The sequence below is a fragment of the Agelaius phoeniceus genome, chromosome 18 (genome assembly GCF_051311805.1).
Source record: "Agelaius phoeniceus isolate bAgePho1 chromosome 18, bAgePho1.hap1, whole genome shotgun sequence".
Lineage (NCBI taxonomy): Eukaryota > Metazoa > Chordata > Aves > Passeriformes > Icteridae > Agelaius > Agelaius phoeniceus.
The window spans coordinates 3,037,525-3,047,969 of NC_135282.1; the positions used below are offsets into that span (position 1 = coordinate 3,037,525).

The 10,445-nt window shown below is 48.4% G+C and overlaps 1 protein-coding gene across 2 annotated transcripts; it reads left to right on the top strand.

Annotated features, from left to right (window-relative positions):
* The first annotated feature begins 84 nt into the window (after positions 1–84).
* On the top strand, positions 85–9,681 carry TMEM120B (transmembrane protein 120B). Of its 2 annotated transcripts, XM_054646040.2 has the most exons (12): positions 86–257; positions 2,484–2,602; positions 3,492–3,608; positions 4,359–4,418; positions 4,980–5,075; positions 6,088–6,177; positions 6,628–6,693; positions 7,598–7,659; positions 7,910–8,002; positions 8,387–8,451; positions 8,607–8,675; positions 8,890–9,681. In XM_054646040.2, exons 1-12 carry the CDS (start codon positions 189–191, stop codon positions 9,001–9,003), a joined length of 1,020 nt encoding a protein of 339 aa, XP_054502015.1. In that variant the 5' UTR covers positions 86–188; the 3' UTR covers positions 9,004–9,681. The 2 variants fall into 2 exon arrangements, with proteins under 2 accessions (XP_077043946.1, XP_054502015.1); XM_077187831.1 differs by lacking the exon at positions 6,628–6,693 and having other exon boundaries at positions 85–257.
* Positions 9,682–10,445: the final 764 nt, after the last annotated feature.

A 10,445-nucleotide genomic window follows, 5' to 3' on the forward strand; every position in this document is an offset into this window, starting at 1 on the left:
GAGGTGAGCCCAGACCGGAGCCGCTCCCTCACCTGACGGGTCCCTCCCCTGAGGCGGGCGGGGGGGAGAGGCGGGGCCGCGCCCATGACCGCGCGCGATGACGTCAGCGGCGCACGCGGCGCGCGGGCCCGGGGGTGCGGGCGGCGGGCGCGCGCCGGGGCCCGGGGAGCTGGCGCGGCCCCGCGGCCATGCGGGAGCAGCTGGAGCGGAGCCTCGGCGAGTGGCGGGAGCTGGAGGAGGAGTTCCGGCAGCTCCAGGTGAGCGGGGGGCGGCGGGGCCCCGCGGGGCATCGCGGTGCCTCCGCCGCCTGCGCGGACGCGGCTTCCCCCGCGCTGCCCTTGCCGGCTCTGCTTCGCATCGCGATGCGGGGCCGGCCCCGGTTCGCCCCGCCCGGCAGGAGCGGGACCGGGGGTCCCCACGGCCGGCCGCATCCCCGGGGCGGCTCGGCGGGAGCAGCCGGAGGTGCGGGAGGGCTCCCCCCAGCCCCAGGCGTGCTCGCTGCGGCCGCGGGGTGCCCGCACGGAGCCGGGATCCCGTGCATCCCTCCGTGCCCGGCCCCCGCACACAGCCCGTGTCCCGCTACCCGCACGGGACAGCCCAGACCGAGCCCTGGCCGTGCCCCAGGTCCCTCTGAGGATGCACCAAGATGTGGTGCCGCGGTTCCCGTTGCTGGAGAAAGGATGGAAAAAGGAGACGCGGTGCGGTTGTGCTGCAAAGAGCAGCGCGGGCAGCGCCTGTCCCGCCAGCATCTCCTGGCCGAGTCTGATTTCCTGTGCTGGGATACGCCGGGTCCAAGTGCTGCTTTTCCTCTTGCAAAAGTGCACCGACGGCCAGAAGGGCCTCGGAGTGGGGGGCCAGGAGCTGTTCTACAAGATGCTCTTACCTCCCAAAACCTTCCCTTCCTTCCCTGCTTGTCATCAGTGCTGCACCTATACACGTGCTCAAAATCTTGAAGCCAGTTTTAAAGTACGACAGGCTGTTCTCACTCTGGAGGCTGTTTTAGCCTCTTTTAGACTGTTAAACAGAACGTGCATGCAAAAAGAAAAAAAGTGTGATCTCCACATTTAGCTTGTTTCTTAATTAAAACTCAGTTCAGGTTGTACTCCTGTTGGCAGAAACAAGGGTTGGGTGCTGGGGGAGAGCAGCTGGCGTGGTTTTGTTGGTCACTTGTTTGCTGTGTGCACCTTCTTGACAAACTCCCTGCCTTAGTCTGACCTAAACCACAGTAAATATCAGTGATTGTCCCTGCCTCAGTTTCCCCACCTGGAAAAGGAAAGTAGAAACACTTTTTGGTGGGGTGGCAGCTGCTGGTGGTCAAGGTGTCAGGATTAGTGCTATAAAGGTGTGCTCAGCAAAACCAAAGTAAGCCTGAAACAGTGAGAACTGCAGTGCCTGTACAGGGTTAGTTTGGTTATTAAGGTCTTTAAATCAGACACTGGAGCTTGTTTTGGATTGTTCTTGTAAATAAAGAACAGCTACCAGGTGGGTCCTAGCAGGGAGGAGAGCAGAGGTTTGGTTTGTGTGGTTTCACCACCATGTTTATGCTCTGGGAAGAGCGGTGGGAATTTCCTGTGGTTCTTGGTGTGCTGGTCGGTGAAGCAGCCGTGTAACCCACACTGTCTCTTGGCACTAACTCTGCACACTCGTTTTCCAACTCATTATAGGTCTTAAAATTGGCTCAGAGTTCATTGCTTGGTGCTTGGAGAGCCCTTCCTGAGACCTCCCTCATGGGGAAAGGGGTGAAATCCTTGCAAAGGGTGGAAAAGCAGAGCCAAGAGCAGGGAGGGATGAGAGCAGAGGCTCCTCTCAATGGGTTTGCAGTTGGTTGTCCTCGTTATGGCTGAGCACTAATTGGGGGCTTCAGGGGACCAATGAGCTGTGATAAAGCAGCTCCTCCCAGGGAGCATCTGAGGCCACAGGCAGGGACATCAGTTCAGCTCTTTAAACCAGAATATGGGGCAGGTTGCTTGAATATCCGTGGGGCTGGGATGGCAGCGATGGCCAGGAGGTGCATAAACCCTCAGCCATGGATTTATGGCTGGTGCTGTGTCTTTCCCTTCCCTCCCCCACTCTGCTAGGTCCTCACTTATTTTCTCCAAGATTTAATCTGGCTGTGAAATTGGAGTGACTGCTCTGTGATTTAGCCACCATTTGATGGGCATGGATCAGGATCAAATGGAGGATTAGGGGATTCAAGGATTAGGGGCTTCATTGCAGGTTGGGATGGGAGTGAGAAGCTCCTGAGTGGGAAAGCTCTTTAAAGAGGCAATGAGATGAGTGTAGAGGATGCTTTTCCTCTTGTAGGAATTTCATCAGTGTCCATTTACGCCCTATTGTACTGGTTTGGCATCTTCCCCTTCTTGCTTGTTAAAGGGGTGCCTGTTGTATCCCATAAAACCAGGATTTTCCTGGTTTCCCTTGGAGGTGAGGACCAAATAACCTAGGAGGGCTCTTCCTACCAACCATCTCCTCTTCTCCTGCAGGAAACACACAAAGTTTACAGGCAGAAGCTGGAAGAAGTCACCAGCTTGCAGACAGCCTGCAGCAGCTCCATACAGCGGCAGAAGAAGACACTGAGGGATCTGAAGCACAGCCTGCAACGGTAACAGGAGGGTGGAGGAGGCACAAATGGGATAGTTCTCCTTCCCAAGGGCTGAAATGCTTGGATTTTTAGTACTTTTACTAGAAAATCTATGTTGCAGTGCTAAAGTTGTTCCATATTACAGCCAAGTAGAGTGTTCATTACTGCATGAGAGAGGGAGTCCTGTAAATAAAGAAGTTTAAGGGAGCTGGTGTGGGTTTCTTCCTTGCAGTGCATGCTGTGTATTGCAGGGCTGTGCAGCTTCTGGCTGTGCCAGGTGAGCAATTCTTTGCTCTGTAAACTGCACTGGAAGAGCAACACCAGTCCTTGAACCTGAAGGTATAACTTGCTCCTGGGTGGATTTACAGGAGGGAACTGTCCCTGGCTGCTTGGCTGATCCCAGGAGCCATGGGCTGAATTCCTTGTGTGCAGCACCTCTGACACCACAGGCTGCTGGCTCTGCTGTTCACTGCTCTCTGGTTAACATTAATTACTAAAACCACAGTTTGTCAGTAAATCATCAGCTCTGTGTCCTGTTACATCCTGAAATACTTCATACCTGAAGAGCTGCAGCCTCTGCGAGGGCAGTGCCTGAAACCACGCACAGAGTTCCCAGGGTGGAGGGAGTTCCTTCAGAAAAACACAATATTCCCATGCAATCCTGTCACTGAGCTGCTGGAAAGAGAAGCTGATTTATAAACCAACTGGTTGAAGTAACCTACAGCAGCATAAACCTGGCAGTGAAATAAAGTCGTGATAAGCCAAATGGTTCCTCAGAAATACAGGAGCAAAGCATCGGTTCCCAGAGCCAGCTTTTTAACAGCCTGGATTTTATGACAGCATTATTTTCCTTCAAATAAAAAGGAGGTGAAAACATGAACAGGAATATCTTGTTTCTGTGTTCTTGCAGGTGCAAGCCCAGAGCGAGTCCGGAGGAGTTTGCTCTCATTCAGGAGATCAGCAGCCAGATCAAGGAGAGGCAGAATGCCTTCTTTGACATGGAAGCCTACCTGCCCAAGAGGAATGGGTATGTGCTCCACCAGGGAGGCTCGTGTGCTCAGGGAATTTTGGATTTTTAAATGTTCACAGCAATGCTCTTTGTTCCTGAAGGAAAAGGTTGAAGAAAGACATGTAAAATTGGATTAGTCATAAATCTCTTGCTGAGCTGCTGTGTCAGTTGTACACAGAATTCATTAGCTGTGAGTGGATGTAAATGTGTGTGGGCAGTGCAGGTTTTCTGTTAAAATGACAGTAACCTGCACTGGCAAGGGATTGTGCAGTTCACTGTTCCACACTGATGTTTTCCTGGGCTAATTTTTTTGAGGGCTGAATCAGAACAAGACTTTTCTCTTTTTTAAAATAATATTTTTAACCAATTTTAACTTTTGCTTCAAGCAGGGTTGCTAGGACAGAGTTATATCAGTTGTCAAGGGCTGTGTGGTGCTGCAGCCCCTCAGAAGTTTCTAACAGAAACTTTTCTTCCAAATCCTCCCTGTGTTTGGGTTTGGCCAGTGCATACTACGTATATTGCCCTTAGACTGTAGTGCAAAAAAGGGACCAGGAAAATAAGGCTTTTCAGTAACTTCCTAGAAATTCTGACCCATATTTCCATGTGTAAAGCCTCTTCTGTGGTATTTCCCTCCAGTTTGTATTAACTGAAAACCTCCAGCAAACGTGGCTTTGGCAGAGCCACTGTCTCATCACCTCGCTCTAGATCATCCTGTGGTGTTCAAATAAAACAACTTACTTGGGTCTGCTCTTGGCTTTTGTCTTCCAGCCTGTACTTAAATCTGGTGCTGGGAAATGTGAATGTCACTCTCCTGAGCAACCAGGCAAAGTGAGTGAGCCTCCCCACGTGTGTGAGTTGGGGTTTCTCTGGGCCAGCTGTGGGTGTGGACTGAAGCCCAGAGAGGGAATGTGTTTCTCTTAGGCCTGATAAGTGAAATGTTGAGGGTGGGTGACTGGACTGTGACATGGGGATGAGCTGACATCTTATGTAGCTCCAATTAATTCAATTTATTGCTTGCTTTTAAGCCCGGCTCAGCCTGTGGCCTTAATTGTAAAAGTGTTTGGAGTTTTTTTGTGCTGAAAAATGGTATTGTGACTTCTAGGCATACAGTGCTCCAGAAAATGGAGATATATATATATATTTTTAAAATCTTGTCATGCCAACCCAGAAACCAGCTCTGATGGACTTAGGGCATTGTGTTGCAGCTGAGACAGACCCTCCCTGCAGGCAGAACACTGCCTTTCACCACTGTCCACTGCTTTTCTAAGGGTTTCACAAAACCTCTGTCTCTGGGCTTGATATTTGGCTTTGTATGTGGTTTGAAAAGATGAAGCCACGTTCCAGTCAAACATTTGTTTGTGTCCACAAATGGCACCTCTTTCCTTCCAGGTTTGCCTACAAGGACGAGTATGAGAAGTTCAAACTTTATCTGACAATAATCTTGTTACTGGGGGCTGTTGCCTGCAGGTGTTTTCTCCACTACAGGTAAGATGCATTTTTATTTCTTATCAAGTGTTGTGCATAAAATTGTGCTGAGTTTGACTTTTCTTATGCACTGTTAAGGACAGTGAGACAGCTCAGGTGCTGTTTAGGCTTTGAGCAGTTGGGCAGCAGGACTCCTGCTCTTCTTCAACTCTGGCAGGAGCCGTATCTTAGCCAATTGTTTTTCCTTTTTAAAAGGAAAGTCCAACATCACATTTCCTGATGATGCTAAAAATTGATGTTGTTATTCTGGCATCGTGCTGTCATTGGGAACAAAGCTGGTTGGACTTGTGGGCTGTCCCAGGCAGAGACCAACAGTGTGCTGCAGCTCTGGGGTAACAAAAACAACAAAAGAGAATTTGTGTGAAATAATCAGACTTGAAACATTACCTCTAGGTTGTGATAAAGCCTCTGAGCACCAACAAGCTTCCATTATCATTTTGCTTAAAAACCAGGAAGGTGTTGGAGCCATGCACTTCCACTGTGGTCTCTGTGTGTCTGAGTGAATGCAGGATTGTACCAGGAGTGATGCTGCCCTGTACAGAGGCTGCCCCAAGTCCCCTTGGCTTCAGGAGTTTGCGAATGGCAAAATAAAGTTTTGGTGTTTTGGTTTCTTTGCCCCAGAGCATAATGCTCTTCCATTCTTTTAGTTGATTGGATTGATATAGATCTCATGGAATCTCCTCATTGAATTAGCCTGGAAAGGCCTCTCTAAATTGGATCATCTGCTGCTTCTGTGGTGCTTTCTCTCCTTGAGCAGCACTTAATGTCATCCCTGCATACCTGCTTATCAGCTCAGGATCTGCAGTGTTGGATCCCAGGGTAAAAGGGGCTGGAGCCTGGCAGTGCTGCCCCTGTGTGCAGTGCTGCATGTGGGTTAGAGATGTTCAGGATGGGACTTTGTGTCCATAGCCTCACCTGGGCAGGTTTTCATCGAGGAAAAATAGGGATTTTGAAAATGCGTCTTTATAATTAACAAGAGGGTTTTTTACTCTGTGGTTTTTGTGTTTAACAGGGTGACAGATGAAGTGTTTAACTTTCTGTTGGTGTGGTATTACTGCACGCTGACGATACGGGAGAGCATTCTCATTAGCAATGGCTCAAGGTACAGTGCCACCCTCAAAAACCAGGAAAGCATGAAATGTCCTTACAGAAAACCAGGCAACAAAAAGGGATTCAGCCTGGCACTGAAGCCCAGCAAATCTGAGATGCTGATGGCCTCTCTGCAGAGTCTCTTGTCTCTCTCCTCCTCCCTGGTCACTTCCAGGGGCACCTGACATTTGGGGAGAGAGCAGTTGCAGTTCCTAATAGTCCCCAAGTTATTGGTCCAAGGTGTTGGCTGGTTTTGGTAGCTGTAGGGTGTAGATGTGGTCTGGAGTGTGTGTTCTGCCTTGTGTTAGAGGTCACACATCTTTGGTTGGAAATGCCACAGCATCCCTTGTGCTTGAGTTAGGACATCTGCTTTGTTCCCATTTTTGGATCATTTTTTGCCTGTAAGCTGGACTGCAATGCTGAAATCCATTCTTGTCTAACTGCCATGTTTTTTACTGCTCAGGATCAAAGGCTGGTGGGTGTCTCATCACTATGTTTCCACGTTCCTGTCTGGAGTGATGTTAACGTGGTGAGTCTGCTCCTGCCTGCTCGAGGTGCTTCAAGCCTGTTTCATGGTGTTTACATCATCTGAGCATTTAAATCCAGTGTGACCATGAAGCTGTGGCCACAGGACGTATGGCAGCGTGTCAGCCTTAATATTTGTTTGATGTTACAGATGTTTTCAATGATAAATACAACACTGTAAGTTTGTATTTACATTGCTGGTTAAAGAAAAAGGAAAGAAATGCAAACCCTGTGGCTGTAGTTGGGCTGGTGATAGCAAAATCCCTGCAAGTCTCCCAGTTTCTGTCTCTGTACTTAAGGAAACAAGCAGCACTTTGCTATAGAGGAAGGACACCACAAAAGGGATGTTTGGTGCCTTTAGTGAGCCTTGATTAGAGAGTTTAAAGCCAAAAATTCAAGTTACCCCCTTGCAGAGGGTGGTGGTGGTCAGACAACCCACTATGCACTCCCTGTGCAACCTGTCTCAACTTGGGCATGACCTGATGAGTTAATTATTAAAAATTGTTTTAAAACAACAGCTTCTCCTGAATCTGTAAGGGTCTGACAGTGGCTGGGGCAGGCAGTCCTTGCCCTCCATCTATCCTGAACTGCCCTCAGGATAAGCAGCACAACCACCCCCTGTTGCAGATTCTCAACGCAGATGATGCTGAATGGCTTTGCTGCCTGGAGAAAACTGATTAAGGATGAGAGGGGACAGCATTTATCCTTGTTAAAGAGGGGAAACCTAATCAATGAGAGCATTTTCTGTGTGGCTGTAGCACCTCTCTGGGCTCCCAGTGGGTGGAATGGGCTGGGCACCAGCTGCTGCTTCGTTTGCTAATGGCATCGGGCCTGGTGGTGAAGGGGAAGGGTTGGATGCATTGGATGCTTTTAGCAGATTAATGGAACTCCCCATGTTCTGCTTCCAGGCCCGATGGACTCATGTATCAGATGTTTCGCAGTCAATTTTTAGCATTTTCAATATTTCAGAGTGAGTATATCTTACCTTGCTAATTCAGGGGGTAAAGTCATTTTGTGTCATATGTGCTTAGAAGAAAACACTTTCATTTGGTAAATACTGGAATATTAAACTGTAGGAATATAAAGATTGTATACAAATATGCAATCTACAAATATAAGCAATAATTAAATGCTGTTGGATTAAATATTATTAAAGTAGTTTGATGCTTACCATACTTCTGGATAACCAATGGAGTGATGTTTTCTCTCTCCTTCTCCAGGCTGTGTTCAGTTCTTACAGTATTATTACCAAAGGGGCTGCCTCTACAGGCTCCGGGCTTTGGGGGAGAGAAACCACTTGGACCTTACAGTAGGTGAGGTCTCCTGCTGTGCTTTCTTTGCACAGGTTTTGGGTGCAGTGATAGGGAGGGAGAGGGCTGTGTGCCCCCACAGTGCAGAGCTGTCCCCTGCCTGGCTGCCTGTGTCCCAAGGCAGGAAGGGCAGTGAGACTTTTATCCCCCTCCTCAGGTCCTGTAGGCCAGGAGCAGAGGAATCTGATTTTTGTCAGCATTTGAGGAGACTGAGATGGAGGTTTTGGTCATCCCTAACTTTATCCTCCTCCAACTACTGCAATTTCAAACAAGTATTTTTACTCTATAGGAATAGCCCTTATGGGGTGATCTGGGTGGGGAGGAGCTGCAGGTTCAGTCCTGGCTCTTCTGTGCTCACACTCTGCCTCTTCTGTCAACCTTTTCCAGAAGGATTCCAGTCCTGGATGTGGCGGGGGCTGACGTTTCTCCTTCCCTTCTTGTTCTTTGGGCATGTAAGTTGGGTGATCCCCTCCTCCCTCTGCGCTGCAGTGTCTGCTGCTGCACCACCCAAAGGTGCTTTGGATCACACACAGCCATGACAAACGTTTCCAAGGCTTAATTCTTTTTGCTCATAATTAAATTGCCTTTTTTCTTTTCCCCTCTGCAGTTCTGGCAGCTATACAATGCAATCACTCTTTTCAGATTGTCAAGGCACAAGGAATGCAAAGAATGGCAGGTGTGTGTTGGCTCTGCTCAGAAGAAGCACAGAGCAGGGCAGAGGGGGTGCCTGACCACATCCTGAAAGATATTTGGGCATCTGACTCCATTGAAATATCTCAGGATAATGCAGCACAGAGCCTGTTCTGTGTCTGGTAGAGCCCAGCAGTGCTGAATATAATCCATGTTGTAATATCACAAGGTAATAAATGCTGCTTCCTCTTCCCTTCCAGGTTTTGGTGTTGGCTTTCACATTCCTGCTGCTGTTCCTCGGGAACTTCCTCACTACTCTCAAGGTGGTGCACACTAAACTGCAGAAGAACAAAGACAAGGTGAAGAAGCTGTGACTGCCCCTGTTGCCAGTGTGCATCCATGGCTGTGCCCCCAGCAGGGCTGGTGTGGGACAGACCCTGCTCAGCCCCAGCCAGGCCACGGATGGGCTCGGAAGGACTCGCCTGTGCCCGTGCTTGGTAAAGGACTCTGCCAGCACAGACTCAGTATTAATGCAAGCATGGCTCTCCAGTCACACTCCTGCTATTTATGTATATTTAATATAAAATGTATTTGCTTCTGGGGTTTTTGTTCTGTATATAGAGCAGCATGCACCTGCCAGCGTTAGGGAAAATGTGGGATCTACTGTAATTCCAATTCTGGAATGATACCTGACACTTTGCAGTTTTATTATTTAAATTCTGGGTATTGAATTTATTGAGTTTTATGAACACTCTGGGTGGATCAGTAATACAGAATGAATGCTGTTTTTCAAGGCATTTGTTTAAGGCATATTCTCAGTGGCAATACTAACCTGTGTGTACTGTGAAAAGAAAATACTCATCTTTGTACCATACTGCTGCTATATACACTTCTAAAAAGCTATTTAAAGAAGAGGAATTCCTCCTTTGAAACAAAATCATGCAAGCAAAAGCAGTTTTTAAATGGCAGGGAAGTCTGCTAGCCCTTTTCCAGGGAGACCAGGTCATTTGTCCAGGCCTGAAAGAATCTAAAATAAACCATTCAATATGCAACTGCCTCTGCCTTTTTTAGTAACAAGCCCTTGGGTTGATTTTTGAGGCATGGTTCTGGAAAGGGGAGGACAGGCTCAGCTCAAATATTAAATACTTTCTTTAGATGCTGCACTTGTACCAATAAGGAAGAGAAGGGAAATGCTGGGTCGAGGGGATGGCAGGGGCAAACACTGACTGCTACCCTGCTAAAGTCCTTGTGCTGCTTGAATTTACACTCACTCATTGGAACACCTTTTCTGGCTGCTGTAACTTCTGTGCCTCCTCAGGCAGCTGCAGCACTGAGCTGGCTTGGGCTGTGTCTTTCCCAACAGTGAAAGCCAGCACAAAGCCCAAACTGGGCACATCCTGTGGCAGTGTGAGTGGCAATCAGTGCCCTCCTCCCCAGAGGGTGCTCACAGGGGACAGACAAGGCACCACAGCCTTGAGATGGAGTCATCACTTCTGTGGCTCAAGCTAGGGAAATTACCTTTGCTGTGTCACTGTCCTGTGGGCATGAACAATAAACTCCAATTTGCATAATTTCAACAGTTTTCACACCACTTGGGCTGTGTTTTGCTATCTTTTACACACCCTGTAAGGTTTTTTTGTTTTACTCCTGGAACTCTCAGTTTATGAGATCTAAATTATTGTCTGTTGAGAGCAAACTGGAACCTTGTTCTGCAGGGGTGAATAACGTGAGTTCTGCAACCCGAGAAACTCAGATTAAAAAAGGCAGAGAGATTTCTACTGTGGAGCTGATGGTGAATGGGTCACTTCCTGAACGC

Coding starts and splice junctions, on each gene's coding strand:
- TMEM120B (XM_054646040.2), top strand. CDS start 189: ATGCGGGAGCAGCTGGAGCGGAGCCTCGGCGAGTGGCGGGAGCTGGAG. Junction 6,694..7,597: donor TCTGGAGTGATGTTAACGTG/GTGAGTCTGCTC, acceptor TTCTGCTTCCAG/GCCCGATGGACTCATGTATC. Junction 7,660..7,909: donor AGCATTTTCAATATTTCAGA/GTGAGTATATCT, acceptor CTCCTTCTCCAG/GCTGTGTTCAGTTCTTACAG.